Below are 19,139 nucleotides of genomic sequence, written 5' to 3' on the forward strand. Positions count from 1 at the left end.
TATTATGATGTCAGGCATTTTTATATTATCGTTTGTTTTTATTCAGGCCTATATATTGTAATTTTAGAACACAAATCAAATTGTAATTTATTTTTATTTTTAGATATTCGTGCTAATTTATTTTCGTACTCTAAACCTTCATTAATTTGGTCATGATCTTAATTTTTATTCAATTGCTTACTGTGTTTAGTTTACTTTTATTTGAATGTCATCATTTTCACATACTTCACACCAATATAATACTTTCACGGTCCCTTCTGTCTTAAATGGGCGGAAAAATTCTGTGTATGCAATATATTGTCTGTTTTTAAATACTCTTAAGGACAGTTATAGGTAATGGTTTTTGTTTTATTTTTAAACATCTCTACCTCCCGTTGGTACCTATAATTATATTAACAGCTTATCTACCTCACTTTTGGTCTATTTTAAAATGAGTATAATTAAAAAGGAAAATACTAATGTCAAGTATGTTATGTATTTTTTAGATCAAACTAAAAGAAAAAATACAATGGGTACTAGGCTGTTTATTTTCTTAACCAAATCCAGCTATTTGTGATCAATCATATGTTGCAGATCAATAAATAAATCACAAAATTGACATACGAGTGCAATGCAGTTGTTTGTACCGTTGTTAGAGTCCAAACTGTTAATATGTTTTTTAAATTTCTTTACTAATTATGTATCCCTATTGATTAATAATTAATGAAGGCGTTCAGTTTGATGTCGCATACTTAATTTAGAGCGTTAAAGAATCTTAGTGTAATTAATATTTAGAAAACGTGTAATTTTCGCCCAATGAGTAATAATATACTTTCATTATATTGATGTTTCGCTGTTTCTCTTTCGACAAGCGGTAAAACGATTTTTAAAAAAAGTCAAACTATGTTTTATTATCATATGTGAATTTTAAAAATTAAAACATTTAAAACGGTTAATTTTTTCTTAATTTGGTTGTTCAATTACTCTTGTTGGGGCATCTCATATTTTAAACACAATCTGCATCATTTGCTAGCTCTTGTTGACGATGAAAATTTGATTAGCGATTTCTAAAATTAAAACTCAAAACTCAAAAGAAACATCTGGATTCGACGAGATTTATCATGATCTATTATTTTCTTCAAAATAGAATTTTGATTAATTATTATTTGACATATATTTAATATGTTTAATATGTTTAATATGTTTAAATTTTAAAAAAAAAACAACATTGAAACTTAACGTCCACGAGTTTACCACATGCAATGCTATTTATTAATTATATCACGATTTCAAATTCAAACTACTGTTATGGATTTCCAAGAAAGTATGTCGAATAAGTTAAAAAAAAACAACAAATAAAGCATCGGCCGTAACCAGAACCGTAGTCCTGTAACCCGCCGTCTCCCTATAACACTGTTTTTATACATGTATAAGAAGAATAAGAGTAGAATCATTATACAGAAACCGCTTTTTAATTACTAACTCAGACCTGGCGAACCGTGTGATATAACACATATTTTATTAAAGCATTCATAGTTGAAATATCATGATTAAACGAGAACGTGATTGTGGACATGAAGAAGTAACTGTAGACGTAGACGTAGACGTAGACGTAGACGTAGACGTAGACGTAGACGTAGACGTAGACGTAGACGTAGACGTAGACGTAGACGTAGACGTAGACGTAGACGTAGACGTAGACGTAGACGTAGACGTAGACGTAGACGTAGACGTAGACGTAGACGTAGACACAACAGCAAACGAAAATAAAAAAAATCAAACGGAAGCGCACATGAACACTCAAACGATTAATCAATATTTGCTTATGCGATGATACAGCACTAAGCAGCTTCAATCGATGAATTTTTTAAGTATCCATCTCAAAGCGGCTGTTTTACATACATTAGAGCAGGGGTCTCCAAACTACGGCCCGCGGGCCGGATGCGGCCCTCGAGGTCCTTTCATCCGGCACGCGGAGATCTTTTTGTCCACGGAAAAAAAACGTTTGATAGTGATGGCTGAAGAACTTTGCCCAGGAAAATCAAAGACATATTTGCTTATGCGATGATACAGCACTAAGCAGCTTCAATCGATGAATTTTTTAAGTATCCATCTCAAAGCGGCTGTTTTACATACATTAGAGCAGGGGTCTCCAAACTACGGCCCGCGGGCCGGATGCGGCCCTCGAGGTCCTTTCATCCGGCACGCGGAGATCTTTTTGTCCACGGAAAAAAAACGTTTGATAGTGATGGCTGAAGAACTTTGCCCAGGAAAATCAAAGACATGCCTGGAACTAACTGGCCCCCGAACTGAAATTTTATAGTTAATGTGGCCCTCGGACTGAAAAGTTTGGAGACCCCTGCATTAGAGTAATAGATACATTAAACGCAGCGTAGTTTATTAAATCAGATATGTGTATACATTTTCAACACGTTTGCAGCTGAATAAATGTTATCTATTCATGCTAATAAAATGTTCTAGTCATTCTTTGTTTCCTCGGTATTTTCAGTGTCCGTAGTGAAAAAACTTTTATTAATATAAAGTCATTTCGAAACATGATCTTGTCTTTATAATTGTAATTCTTTTTAAAAACTCTTACAATCTTATAATTGAGGTTTTGTGGTAAAGCCTAACACATTATTGAACACAAATAAATTCATCCTTTTCACATAACCATTTATCAATCTGCTACATTTTTCTGCTAGACTAATATTCATAATTTTTCATCATATTATTTCATAACTTTAAGTCATGAGTTGAAACTGCTAAGGCTAGAGATGTAAATGAGAATTTCTTTGCATATATTTTCTTAGTTTTAAACCATTAACATATGCACTACCTTTACGATTGAGTTCTGTTAGATTAGTTAACTTGGCAAGCAGAGACGCTACATTAAGGCTAACAGAGTATTGATTATATATATACATATATATATATATATATATATATATATATATATATATATATATATATATATATATATATATATATATATATATATATATATATATATATATATATCCCCTAATCAATACGGTGCATATTTTAAAACTCGTCTAATTGAAGTTTCACCACTAGACGTCTGATTGTGTTTATGACTTGTGTTATTTATTTGAATTTCGAAATAAAATTCTCGACACTGAAAGTATTACATTTTAGTTTTAAAAATATTTTAAGGACTATTTTAATCAAAGTATATTTTATCAAAGAGAGTCGTGAATACTAGAAATGTCTTAATTAGCAATTTTCGGATGTATAATTACAGTTCTTGAAAAGATTGTTTGATATCGCAAGCCAACATCGAAGTCTGTTATTTTCTACAACGATTTTCTACTTACCATTTACGCTTCGTTAGTTTATTAAAAGTTACATTCTACCCCATATACGATAAAAAGAATGCGTCTACAAAAAATGATTCTTCAAAGGGATTTTCCACAATGACGTTTTCTGCTAAGAATTTTTTGTTTTAAAAAAAACTTTAACGCTGATTAAAAGAATTTCACCAAAAAATCAATTATTCTAAACGCTTTAATCTTCAAGAAAAATGTTACACAAGACACAAACATTAATGAAACAAGATAATGTGTATAATCATTAAAAATGTTTATTAATTATTTCATCTAATTAAATTCATGCTCATGTTTATTGTCAGTCGCTAAAGGAAAACATGTTTTAAAAGAAATAACTATTGTAAATTAAATAAAATGTACGTTTTTTTTTTTGTTATTGATTGATTTCTCTAATGTAGGTATAATTTTATTTTCCTTATTAGTAAACTACCAATATAACTTGAATGTAATAATTTGACTATTTTACATGACACAATATGGTAAAGAATCATCTTTAGAACTAGCGAACCATTGCACAGATGAAGTGCAGTTCATAAGTTTATTGACCTCGACATATGAAGGGAAGTTGTGGTCAGCACTTTGCCAAGCCGCCTTTACTATCCCTAACATGAGTTAAGTACCCAACGAACTCGAAACTTTCAGGTTTGAAGCCTAGCGCTCTATCGCTTAGGCCACGCCGTTCCCTTATCTTACAAAATACTTGAGTAAAGGTGACTTACGGGAAAGAAGTAATAAAATTTCATGGACGTAAGTCTCTCTGTTAATACAATCAATTTAGTTTTCTCATTTATCGCGTATGCCATAAGTTAAATTTATTAATTTTAATTTTAGGAAATTAATAACTCAAATTTTCTTTAATTTACCTTCTAGCATATAGATCACTCTTCAGTACACCCTTGCCACCTGATAATGAAAATGTTCTCCTAGAAACATTATTGCTTCAGTTCTGAATTTTCCAATAATTAGATCCTAGTTCTATATATTTCGCAAATATAATAAAGGAAAAACGACCTTTAATAAAAACAAATGGCGGACACGAACCCCACGGATCATGACGAGATGATGAAAAAACTTGTAGAAGAAACAAGAGAGTTCCTGGTACCGGATTTGCTGCTTCGAAATTTGATGCTTTCGCTTAGCGTGATCCTCCACGGGGTGATATCTCTAGCAGGCGTCTTGTCCAACAGCGTCAACGTGCTCGTCTTCATTAGACTTGGTCTCAAGGACAGCATGAGTGTTGGACTTTGGGCGTTGTCGTTTACAGATCTTGTGGTGACGGCGTGTCAGCTAGCAGCTTGTGTGTGCTACCTTATCGCTTACGTGTACCCAAACACTCCCATTAGCCCTTGGTCTATTGGCAGTTTTGTGTTAGGCTCAGTAAGGTATGTAGGTTATTTCATATCATGCTGGATAACTACAATCATTGCTTTAGAAAGGTGTTACTGTGTTGTAGCACCTTTTCGTGTGAAGCTTGTGTTTACAAAATCAAGATGTGTTGCATCCATCACGTTTATCTACATTATTCACGTTGGGATTGTTATACCGTTATTTATTTATGATCCAATGGAGTGGGTTCTATACACCACAGGAGAAAAAGATGCAAACAGCAGCCTCATTTATTTCATGCAGTTTCAATGGACGTATACCCAGCTTGGCGCTCAATGGGACACTATCGTTAATATTGTAGAAGGAGTTGTACTTTCTTGTATCTCTCAAGTTCTCATACTCTTCTGTACTTTCTGGATGGTTTTCTCTCTAAAGACATCCTCAAAAATACGAAATCAATCAGCACTTAAAGAAATGGGAGATAATCATGAAAAGTCAGACAATCTTTCATCACGGGAAAGACGTCTTGTTAAAGTTGTAATTCTATTGGCTATCATACAGACTGTTTGCAGCGTGCCGAGGTTTATGGTCACAGCCGTGTATCACATATTTCCAGGCTGTGATCTTGGCGCTTACGACAATTTGATGACTCTAATTTGGGAAATGTCGTATATTTTCAGCACTATTTGTTGTACGAGCAATATTTTTGTGTACCTGAAGCTTAACGCTAATTTTAGACAACAATGTAAGTCAGTTTGTCGCATACATATTTGTTTTAGAAAGTTTTAACCCTAGCTAGCTATTTTTGTCAGTTCAGAAAAAAATATTAAGGTGTTTGAGAGTTATTTTTCCCTGATTTCTCATCAGCTGAGCGTTGAACATATTTTGTACCACATTATGATACAAAATATTGGGATTATTGCATTAATAATAGTTGTTTATATATATATATATATATATATATATATATATATATATATATATATATATATATATGTATATATATATATATATATATATATATATATATATATATATATATATATATATATATATATATATATATATATATATATATATATATATATATGATTCTAACATATTTTTATCGTCACAATAATTCAAAATCTGAACTGTTAGCAAACATTATGACACATACATATTATATAGATGTATTGGTCACACAGGTAAAATGAGCGGGATTGTTACCCAAAGATAGTGTTGTGTGTATTCTTGGATCCTAAGTGACAACACCAGACATCTATACTTATAAGTTCGGTCCAAGACGCAGCACTGTCAATGGTAGTGATCCGAAGCTTATCCAAATGAGAACCAACTTACGACATCGGCCAACACGTCTTAATCTTCTTTTTTACTTTCTCGTATATACGAAGTATAGAGAAAGTCTGATAATCGTGCAAAAAAAAATCGAGATTTTTGCAAATCTCGACGTTTTAAGGCTCCTTGAGTCGGAAAAGCATAGTTTTGCAATCTTGTCCGTATGTCTGTGTGTATGTGTGTCAGTGTGTCTGTGTGTATGTGTGTGTGTGTGTGTGTAAACACGACAACTTAAGTACCGTTACAGCTATGTTGATGAAATTTCATATACAAGTATTATATCCAAATCGTATATCCGTATCAACTTTTGAGCGATTTCCGATAACCGGAATTTTTTTCTACTTTGAATTTTTCAAAAGCCTATTATTTGATTACTATTTCAGATAGATAAATGAAATTGCACATGTAAGTAAAAGATCTAATTTTCTACCCTCTATCAAATCTTGAGTAATTTCCATCGACCGGAAAGAGTAATTTACGCCATTTCCGATTTCTCAAAAAAAAAAACGCATGTGAATTTATAAAACACTAATAATATTCCCCACTATTATGCACATTTTGTTTTGGCTTTCACTTGGTGTGCAATTTTTTTTTACGAGATTATATTCTATTATAAAATCTTTAAGTTTTAAAAATGGATTACAGATATTATCTGTGTCCTGAGTTGCCATCCCCCGTAGTTTTATTTTAGAATATTCGAGAAAGATTAGGGGAGATCATTCCCGGTTTATTTATTTTTTGAAGTTAAAATGGAATAGAAATTCCATTTATGTAAATATTTGGGAACAATTCATGTCTTTGTTTTCATACAATTACTTTTGCGCTCCAAAATTGGTTTTCTTTTATTGCAATGAAAGTAATACTTTTAGTTTACACTCACTTAATGTTAATTAAAATTAATAGTAAATTACATACGTTTTTGCACCACAATTTAACGATTCCGAATAAATGTGCATTAATGATTTAAAAATTACTGATTTTAAAAATCTAGAAAGTTTAATCAATTAAAAGAAAAACACGTTATACATTAATTATGTTTATGTTTATTTTAAAACAATAGGAATTAAAGTACAATCAGCATATCCAAGGATCATAGAAACCAACACCTTATCAATATATATAAAAAGCGCGATTTGTTTTTCTCTATATACGGTTTATAAAAATAAAAGTCTATTTTGATTTCACACTGTTCATCCGATAGCCATGAGACTTTGGGGAGTTCATTATACCACTCTAGGGAAGGGTTCTGTAAAAAAATAATTTTTAATTTCGCAAGGGCGGCGCCAGGGGAGGGTCCGATTTTTCTCTATTTACGGTATATAAAAATAATAAAAGTGAATTGCAGTGACACCGTTTATCCGATAGGCATGAGACTTTGTGGAGTTCATTATAAAACACTAGGGAAGGGTTCTGTAAAAAAATCATTTTTAATTTCGCAAGGGCGGCGCCACGGGAGGGTGCGATTTTTCTCTATATACGGTTTATAAAAATAAGTCGATTTTGGTGTGACACCGTTATCCGATAGCCATGATACTTTGGGGGAGTTGATTAGAACAATTCAGGGAAGGGTTCTGTAAAAGAACACCTTTGTTAATTTCGCAAGGGCGGCGCCACGGGCGGCTGCGATTTTTCTCTATATACGGTTTATAAAATTTCGTTTTCACAACGTTCATCCGTGTACCATGAAACTTTGGGGAGATGATTAGATCACTCAATGGTAGGAATCTGCAAAAAAAAAATTAATATTGCAAGGGCGGCGCCCCAGGGGAGAGCGATTTTTTCTCTATACACGGTATATAAAACAAGTTAATTAAAAAGTCTAGTGACAATTTTAGCGCAATTTCCTTATGTTATCTAAAAATAGCTCTGTCGTAGCGTAAATCAAGAGCAGGGTTAGTAAAACCATTGGTTAGTTATTAAAACGTTTTTTATTTAAAAAAAATGTCAGTATTTTACATGTTTTATTTACAATAGAGTTACATGACTAAAAACCATTGCGCGCCTAGCTACTGAACGTGATGACGAAGCCATAGAACGTGATGGTGCAGCTATTGAACGTGATGACGCGTGTGGTGTGGTTGGAAAAAATGCCTACTAATTCGGTCCAAATTTTAATTAATTCAAAACAATTTTTGTGACGGAACGAAAGGATATTTTTGAAAACTTTCTTCGGCAATATTGTTCTAAATTATGGCAGGAATCGATTGGTACATGTTTCAAGTCGCTAAGTGGTCTGGTTGCCGAGATATGGGCCAAAAACTGCTTTTTTTCGAGGTTTTTTGGCTTTTCCGGGATATCCATGAAAGAAACCCGGAATATTTTTGGCCTATGTTCATCCTGATAACTTGCTTAACATATTTGCTTTTGAAACTAGTCCTCGATATTGCTTCGTTGAGAAGATACGACTTAAAGCTGCGGACACACATCCATCCATCCATCCATCCATTCATACATTCATACATTCATACATCCAGAAATGACGGGTTAATAAACGCAATTCTCCAGAATGGAAATTGCGCTAAAAAAACTCGGATGCGATTTATCCGAGTGCCATGAAACTTTAAGGAGTAGATGAGAATACTCCTGAGAATATTTCTGCGAAAAAGAAAACTAAAGTTTCTTATGGGCGGCGCCATGTAGGGTACAATTTTCGTCAATACATGGTTTGGCGCCCAAAGTTTTAGAGCGACTATGTTGGCACTTGGCATCCGTTAATCGAGCGTCCTGCATAGCGAGTAAGGGGTACTACTATATTCAGCGGTAAAGCTACAACAGGCTTCTAAAAATAACTTTGTAACGCGAGGAAATCCTTCTGTACAGTTTCGTCATCTTGCGAAAGATGAAAAAATAACTTTTTGAATATGTGGAGCCTACTGTAGAGTTTCGTCACTTTGCGAATGATGCAATAAGCATCTATTATTAGACGATCCAGTCAGAAATTAAGATCGAGCATCTAATAATAGACCATTAATAACGCTACCATATTGCATCAGTCACACTGATGTTTAAAACACATCAAATAGTTTTTACGTGTTAAAGAAAAAAAATCCTGTTCATTTGTGTCACTTCAGCGAATGACGAAATCTGCATCGTTGTTTACAGGATGCTATTTGGTACTCTGGGTTATCCTATGAGCACGATGGCGCCTGTTAGTTTTAAGGAGCCAGGGGTCGTACGCTGCGCCTATGCGATACTGTAATCGGGGGGAGGGGGGCTCCTGAGAGCGCCCCTCTACGTCCCTGACACATGGGTGGTCACCGAAGTGTGTTCTGATTAATGTACACATAAGGTTTTCACGCGGTAGTGTAGGTAAACCCGTGTCCCGATATTTATGATCCAAGCGCAGGCATTGTTTACATTTAAATAAATAACTTTTAGAAAATAAGGTCACGAGTCTAAGAATATAGGATTGGTAACGCATGGATGAATCCCTTCTTATATATTTCGTCGGACTATCTTCTATTCCCGCGGCAACGCGCGGGGACGGGTACGCTAGTATCTCTATAAAAAGTGTTCTATAAATACGAAATTCAATTCCTTTTAAAAATTTACTTTTTGTGGAAAGAGAAAAATTCTCGTTTAATTAATTTCTTAACAAACACAATTTTATAATTTGTTTTTTTTTTAAAGAAAGCAAAAAAAAAGTATTTTTGCTATATACAACAAACATTTATTTACGCAATGATAAAAATCTGTACAGTATACACAATCATAGGTTATATAGGTAAAAAGATCATAAGCGTGTGTATATTTTAGGTTTCTGTAAAAATAGTTAAGGTGTTCTAGTGATTTCAATTTTTAAAAGTTCGTCAGAATGCGAATTTGAGAAATTGTGAAAATAAGTTATGGTAATGGGCACAGTAATAAACACTTTAATGCACTAAAATAGCAAACTAAATTCCATAAGTCGCTAAAATGGATGGGCTAATGCATTTACCGGAAAAAAAAATTAAGTTATTGTCATATATTATTTTCAGTGCATTAAAATGCTTATTTTTATTTTCTGATTTTTTTTTCACTTTTTTTCTTCTCGATGTTGTGTATTTAGACATTGAAATAATACAAGAGTTATTCTAAATGAATGATTTAAAAACAATTAATACTATTCCTAATTTACATTTTGAATTCATTTAAATTTAACTAAGCCTACGACTATAACATATTTCCACACGACAAAAATTCTAAACGACAATAATCTTCCATTTAGTCGAGAACAAAATGATTATAAACAATCAAAGATAAGATACAGACCTCCATTAACAAATGACAAAGTAAGCTTTTAAAATGTAGATATCAGAAAAAAAATTCATAGCGTACGAAGTAGGAATTAGCGCTGGGTGGTTAAGCTCTGAACGAGGCTAACTTAAATGTAACATGGCCAGGCACTTGGGTGGAACCCACAGGGAAGGCTGAAGAGAGGGTGCATATCGCAGACCTGGAAATAGGGTCATCTTAAAGAACAGCAGGGATCTCTTGAATTTCACAGCAGTGGATCGGAAAATGTGGAAGGTTGAGGTTGAAACCCTATGATCCACAAGCAGTAAAGTTGACTAAGTTAAAATTAAGTCAAGCAAATTAGTCGAGACATTGATCCGTGGTAAAACCATGTATATATATATATATATATATATATATATATATATATATATATATATATATATATATATATATATATATATATATATATATAAAGAGAGAGAGAGAGAGAGAGAGAGAGAGAGAGAGAGAGAGAGAGAGAGAGATTAATGACTGATTAAGTATCGCTACTAACTTATCTTTTTATTTAAGTTTAAGATATTGAGGAATGTAATTTTTAAATACATTTTAAATGATAATAATTAATTTCAGTTCAGATTACATTGCGTTATGAGACAAATAAATCTATAAATTTTGAACAAATCCGCTGATTGAGGAGAAGATTATATAAAATTGTATTCTGCTAGATTTACCACTGGACACTACAATTTAAACCCGATTTTTTATATGAAATATTTAACAACATTCAACTTGATTAGTAACTTTAATTGATAAAATATATCCTGGGGTTAAAAAATTAATTTGAGCAATAAAAATATTGTATTACAAATTATATTACAAAAACAATATCTTTATATATTTTAAATTGTTTGGATTTATATACATAAGTACGTATATAATAATACGAAAGTAGTTATGCATTTGTTTATATGTATACATATCAATGTAATATACATGCGCAAAGTATATATGCTCAACCATTCGTATTTGTGTTTTGTTTTTATTATTATTTTACACGTAATATACATATATACATATTTATATATCATACCTAAACTATAATGTTATTAATATACGTATAATGTCTATAAGTTTGATACCAAACTACATCAAACTGTGCAGGAAGTATGATGTAGTGAAAGATGTTATTGCAAAAAAACTTCATGTAAGAAACTTCAGCACTTCTCAGGCATATGAACACACATCGAATCCAAAGTTTATAAGATGCATTATTTATCTACTGTTGTGTTTCGAATTGTTAAACTGTATTTTAAACAAAACTTTTATAGAAATGATCTTAAAAATTAAATTTACTTAAAAATAGCTTTTATATATATATATATATATATATATATATATATATATATATATATATATATATATATATATGTATACCTTTCTGTCTATTTTCTATCTTTCTCTTTCTCTCTCTTTCTCTCTCTCTCTCTCTCTCTCTCTCTCTCTCTCTCTCTCTCTCTCTCTCTCTCTCTCTCTCTCTCTCTCTCTATATATATATATATATATATATATATATGTATATATATATATATATATATATATATATATATATATATATATATATATATGTATATATATATATATTATATATATATATATATATATATATATATATATATATATATATATATATATATATATATATATATATATATATGTTTATATATATAAATATATATATATATTTATATATATATTATATACATACGGAGTTTAACAGTTTTACCATCGCTAAGACTCAGTTATATAAATATAGTAAATGTAAATCGAATCTTCTGTTCTACCAAAGAAGAAAAAGACGCGTCAATATTTAATTGGGTCATGGGGGGGGGGGGGTGGGGGGGGGGCGAGAGATCCGACACTGATACCACTGTGCGTGTTGTTGTGTAGACCGGATCGATAAATACACTTTGGATTCCAACTAAACTAATATTTTCATCAATAAAAGTACCATTAGACTTTGTTATCTTGGAACCAGTAAATTAGCTTGAAAACGTCTAACGATAGTAACGATCATTTTTCTGTAGGAGTCTGTTTATCTGACATTTAATTTTTATTTTAGTAAGTAACTAGTTTTGAGTTTACCTATTTCTCTTATCTTAAGGGCTTATTTTATAGAAATTTTCCGCAATAATTCTTGAAAGTAAAATTGCCATTAACAACGTCAACTATACTTTTTGGCCCAAGGATAATTATTTTCTCCGGTAGGATAAGTATCTAGTAATTTCATAGATATCGTTTGCTTGATAGCGTGTCATTTTCTTTGTTTACATCTTTTTTGACATCAGACATTAAGCATTTTTGAAACTATGAAAACAGAAATTTTATAAATTTCCAGAAACATTTGTATGAAATTTATATCTGAAATTTCAATTTAATTATAAAAGTTTGAAGTATTTGATAGTCTATAAATTTTCACCAAACTTACAGATGTATACTTTGTTTTCTTGTGCCTTGGCTGTCAGTTCTAAGTAGTCGTCGAGCTTAGAATAAAATGTTGTAACATAATACGGTGTATGCTGTAATTCACAGATGTATAAGAATAATCTTAGGCAAAAAATTAAATTTAAAAATTCATAATTATTTGAAGCATCTGGTATTAAATAAGTAGTTTTAATCTCAATATAATCAAAAAAGCTAGAAAAAGTAACTTAGTTGTCTGTTAAAGTCTTACGGTAGATTCTGATGAAGTTAAATTTTAAAAAAAAGAAAGAAGACTTTTCTCCCTGTTAGTTAGCTGTAATTTTAAACTCTTAGATGAGGCTTAAGATAAAATGCCCTTACATAATTCTAAACATATGAGTATATTTTATAATTCAAATTACTTTTTTATAATAATCATGAAAAATGTTAATGCTTAAAAAAATAATAAAAAGAGTATGTTTATTTCACAATGCAACATCAATAAGTTTTGCAAAAATCTTAAATAAACTTCAACAAAGCGCAAAATATATGAAAATGTTTTTTACATGCACTTGTTAAAATTAAATTTAAATGTAATTTGAGTTGTGGCATGTATCGCTATAAATTAAATGCTTGACTTTTCAATTCAAATGTTATTAAATCATATAAAAATGTATTTGTACATTTATTTATAGAAACAGCGATAAATTGATACGACGTAAACATGTACCTTTCATTACATATTTTGTATCATATAGAAATTGAACTAAGCATCAAGAAAAATCAATTTAAAAAAAAATATTATAATTACAAGCTTTAGGGCAGGAATTGAAAATTAAAAATAACATGAGTGTCTATAAATGTTTAATTGAGCAGCGATATTTAAATAAATATAAAGAAAAGCATGGTAAAAACATTATCATAACGTATTAACAAAAAATAAACAGGGAATGTGAACTAAGTAACGTATTATAAAAATGCTTTATCTAGCATTATTTAATTATTTATTAAAAAAAATAATTTAGCCTCAAATAAAATGTCTCTTTTTCACTGTTACCAAGTGTCTACTGCTACATTAGGTAAGGTGGAGGCGGTTGGCTTTTCGCTTGGGAATTCCGACCAGACGGATAATGTAAAACATAAGACAAAAGAAAGAGGAGTTTAAATTATAGTTTGTGTTATAAATACTTTTTAAAAAATAATTGTAAACAAACAAAAAGCAAATTTTTAAAAAAGAAAAATGACTGACACAGATGATGAAGAAAGTTTGAAAAGATTTTTGGAAGACACGAGAGAGTATCTAATACCAGATTCCCTGCTTCCAAATCTGATTCTTGGTCTAAGTGTGATTCTTCAAGGTTTAATTGCTCTAACAGGCGTCTTGACGAATATCGCTAACATGGTCGTTTTCATTAGACTTGGTCTCAAGGACAGCATGAGTGTTGGACTTTGGGGGCTATCGTTTACAGATCTCGTGGTGTCGGTTTTTCATTTTGCAACGTGTATATGTTACCTGATCGTTTATATTTACCCATATTTGCAAATTAACCTGTGGTCAATTGGTTGTTTTATGTTCGGCGAGGTAAAATACGTAGCGAATTTTATATCTTGCTGGATAACAACCATAATTGCTTTAGAAAGGTGGTATTGTGTTGTTGCTCCTTTCCACGTAAAGCAGGTGTTTACAAAATCAAGGTGTGTTGTATCTATATCTTTAATCTACATAATTCACGTCGGGTTTTTAATTCCATTTTTTGTCTATTATCCATTGGACTGGGTATTATACACTACAAATGAAAAAGATGCTAACGGAAGCTTAATTTCTTTCATGCAACTTCAATGGACGTACACAGAGCTGGGCGGGAAGTCGGAAACTATCCTAAATATGGTGGAAGGAGTTGTCCTGTCTTTGATTTCACAAGCGCTCATTTTCCTCTGTACTTTCTGGATGGTTTTCTCTCTAAAGACATCGTCAAAAATACGGAATCAATTAGGAAAAAAAGAAATGGGAGATAATCCTGTAAAAGCAGACAATCTTTCATCACGGGAAAGACGACTTGTTAAAGTTGTAATTCTACTGGCTATCATACAGACTGTTTGCAGCGTTCCAAGGTTTATGGTCACAGCCGTGTATCACATACTCCCATATTGTGATGTTGGCGCTTACGATAACATGATGATACTTTTCTGGGAATTGTCCTACATTTTCAGTTCTATTTGTTGTGCTAGCAATATCATTGTGTACTTAAAGCTTAATGCTAGCTTTAGACAACAATTTCAGTCAATGTATCATTTAAAAATTGTTTCAGAAAGTTAACCCTGCATTCAGATAACTTCTTCGATAAGAAAAAAAAAATACAACTAGTGAAAGTCTGTTGCTATTTATTGTGTTCTATTCCTTCCAGCGAACATAGAAATTAACTCATTTCGAATAGTTGTTTGTACATTATTCAACTTATTTTTAACAATTATTTTAAATCATTTGTCCGGAGATCATCTATCATGGAACCAGATATATATATATATATATATATATATATATATATATATATATATATATATATATATATATATATATATATATATATATATATATATATATATATATATATGTAAATATAACTACATATATAGGCTACACATATTCTAATATATAACGTTCAAATGAACTCTATACATCTGTATGTATGTTTGTGGAAGAAATATGTATTAAAAAAACTTTACATGATCGCCATTTTTTTTACTATCATCTAAATTGATGATTAAAAAAACTCGATATGGATCTTTTAATTTTTTTTACAAATTATCAATTTTATTTTAATAGACGTAATGTGTGAAGAACAAAATCAAATTAATGTTAAGATCCTTCACTAAAATTCTAATTGTGTCTGAAAAAAAAGTACTCAATACTTTCCTTAATACCAATTAATTTACTTGATAAGTCAGAAAAAATAATTACATCGAGAAAAAAGAAATAGTATGTTTTGATGTTTGAATATTGATAAAGTGAGATGTGGTAGATAAAGCACGTTTTTTTGTTGTTGTTTGTTGTTGTAATACTACGTTTTATTTATTTTATACACTAAATGTACTGTTATCTAATTATTATTTTTAATCAATGACAGGTTAGAAGCGGTTCCTACATGCCCTCAATGTTTACTTTTATCTTTCCACTCCTACCAGTTTCCCTTTCTTTGGAGATGTTATGGCCGTCTCTACCTCTTTACAGTGAATGGAGACTTTATTTATGGCTACGGACAGTATTTTACTAGACTTCCAGATATCTAGCTAGATAACTGTGTGTTTCGGGTCATCTAAAAATGACATCACGTCTGTCACTTATCATCACAAAATAACCAGACCCCACATTAAAAAAAAATGAACTTTGACATGATGTGTCTAGAACCGATGCCATCCGCAAGGAAGCAGGTTACACTACCACCTTAGCTATCTATGCTCGTGCATCATGACACTTTTTGTGCTTCATATTAATAGTTGAGTTTAAGAAAACTTGATTTACGCGAATATGTCATTGATCTAGTATCTTTCAAATTAAATTGTATCTTAAATTAGCCAATTCCAATGCTAAACAAACAAAGATTTATAAAGGTCTGAAATAGTTTAGTATAGAAACTCATTATTATCTAGATCTAGATAGAAGTATCTAGATTCTACGACTGGTTTCGTTAAATCTAATTTTTGCCATAACTCTTGCTAGACCCTAGATCTTGATAAATAAATCACTTACAGTTGGTACATGATTTGATGTTGTTGATGACTGCAGTGAGAGGTTAAACAGCTGTGTGGTTAATTAGAGAGTAGATTACTTTAATTTAATGGATTGTGAAACTAAACACTACATGATAGTCTTCGTATGGTCTAAAGAAGAGGAGAAATGTGTTCATCAATAGCTGCAAGCCTTAGGGAGCAGCCCTGACACACACTGTCCTATGTCTCTGGCCCCTACCACCCAACCTGGGGTCTATGACCAGGCGTAACCTCGAATACAATAGGGTATCTCATTACGTGGTTCCCCAAATTTGCAACTCAAGTCAAAGGCCAGTTGACCGGTATTACCCCTAGCATGCACATCGCTAGGTGGGGTGGTGATTACAGTTTAGGTGAGGGGGGGGGGCGGGAGACGGGGGGATAACCCGCTAGCATCAATAATGGACTCAGTTATAATAATCAGGTAATGCATCTATGCAAGATGCGTTGAAAACTACTCACAAAAATGTCAGCCATTTTTAACGCTAAGCTATTGCTTGGCAGTCATTTGATTAAAACGATGAACGCGTTGGTTGGCCGAAAATTGCAACCACTGATGGGAATATCGCTCTGGTTATGACAAGTCTACACTACAGTGTAAAGTTCATAATTAGAAGTGAGCTCAATGTGCTTAGGATAGCCGTAGTGGCCTACAGTTTTCTGTTTACTGATACAAATTTACCATTTAGATCTATACTATATGAAGAAGTATGGACTATTACTAGTGTACAGGTATACATTACGTAAATGCTAGTTATTGTAGGCAAGTAAGTTTATTGCAGTAACTATAACTAACAAAAAAAAATCTTTATACCGGAATTAGACTTTGGTATACAAATGAAGTATACTGTAAATTCGTGGAATTTGTAAGGAATTCGTTTTTTAAAAAGTATGGTGTGATCAACAGAATCAATTGCTTTTCTGAAATCGACGAACAGCGTGCCACAAAGTAGGTTTTTGTTAATATGTTTGAGCCAGTTTTCATTCCTTTTAATTAAAGCTGTGTGACAAGAATGACACTTTCTGAACCCAGACTGATTACTTTGGAAAAGCTTATGCTTTACTAGGTAGTTTGACATGCATTTGTTTATATGTATTTCTAGTGGCTTGGAGAGGGAAAAATGTATTGAAATTGGCCTGTAGTTATTAGCATCTTGGATGTTACCTTTTTATGTAGTGGTTTAACCTTAGCATGCTTAAAATGTTTCGGGTAATATTTCTTGGCAATACAGAGGTTATAGATATAGTTAAAACTTCAGAGATTTTTGGAGCTGAAACATTCAATACTTTATTAGAGATAAAACAAAACGAAGTTGTTGTAGATGGTTTAGGAGATCTTAGGCTAACATAAACTTCCTAATCAGCGAGAAGCGTAATTATCAGCTCTGTCCTACCACAGTGAGCAAAATTACAAAAATGTTTAAGATTCTGACTTATTATGTAATCAGCATCTGTGTTGATCGCTACAGATGAAATGAAAGGATTAATATGTAAGTGTCGTAAAGTATCTTTAGTGCCTATATTATCAACCAAACTCTTATTAGATATTACAATATCGATCTAAATTTCAAGCGTGTAACTTCAAATTAGGTGGGTTCTTAAAATTCATTTATTATATGATTTAACCTTTTGATGTAATAGATATACGGAAATAATTTAATACAGTTTAGTTTATAATTAATACACACAACTACGTAATTTTACGTGCACAAATTACCCCTACCCACACCTTCACCTACATCTTCAGTAGGCTACACACATTCTTTCGTCAACTCTGAGTGCAATCTTTACAAATGTTTACCACTTTTTTGTTACTTTATTTAATAGACATGCGGACATTTAATACAGTTCATTTTATTATTTCTGATGTCGTAAAGCTATAAAAAGCTATATAATATCGGGTGGCGTAAGTTAGGAAGGTTTTTTATATTACATATATTATGTAACAAAGTAGAAAAGTGCCATATATATATATATATATATATATATATATATATATATATATATATATATATATATATATATATATATATATATATATATATATATATATATGAAGAGATAGTGTGGTCAGCACTATGCCCAGCCGCCTTTACTTTCTCTAACGTGAGTTAGGTACCCATCAGAGTTGGGGGACTCAGGGACGGTCTACTGATTTGAACCCGGATTTGAACTCCAGACTTACGGTTAGCAGTCCAGCTTTCTACACTGCCTCTATTATAGTACGACAATGTGATATGACGAATAGAGGCAGTGATTTTAACACTCACATGGAAGTATACAAGCTATATAGTGAAATACCCTGCAACCTTATCTAATATATATATATATATATATATATATATATATATATATATATATATATATATATATATATATATATATATATATATATATATGTATAAATATATGTATATATATATATATATGATTCGTACATATTTTATCATCCTAATAATCCAAAATCTAAACAGTTAAAACAATAACGATACATACAAATTAAATATATGTAAAAGTAACTCACACAGGGAATATGTGCGGGATTGTTACCAGAGGCGCCCGGGGACAAACTTTTCGATTTGCACCCCCGCCTCGAGATTTCGATTTGCACCCCCCCCCCCTCAAACTTTCAATTTGCACCCCCCTCAACCTACCTGTCAATTTATATTTCCAACCCATTTTGGCGCCCCCTAAGCTCGG

At 31.7% G+C, this 19,139-nt stretch overlaps 1 protein-coding gene across 1 annotated transcript; it reads left to right on the forward strand.

Moving 5' to 3' along the window:
- The first annotated feature begins 4,355 nt into the window (after positions 1 to 4,355).
- Positions 4,356 to 5,533, forward strand: LOC131941859 (rhodopsin-like). The gene is made up of 2 exons (XM_059301422.1): positions 4,356 to 5,400; positions 5,523 to 5,533. Exons 1-2 carry the CDS (start codon positions 4,356 to 4,358, stop codon positions 5,531 to 5,533), a joined length of 1,056 nt encoding a protein of 351 aa, XP_059157405.1.
- Positions 5,534 to 19,139: the final 13,606 nt, after the last annotated feature.

Source organism: Physella acuta, unplaced genomic scaffold (assembly GCF_028476545.2).
Source record: "Physella acuta isolate Inbredline_101_S28 unplaced genomic scaffold, ASM2847654v3 ptg000374l, whole genome shotgun sequence".
In the NCBI taxonomy this organism is placed as follows: Eukaryota; Metazoa; Mollusca; class Gastropoda; family Physidae; genus Physella; species Physella acuta.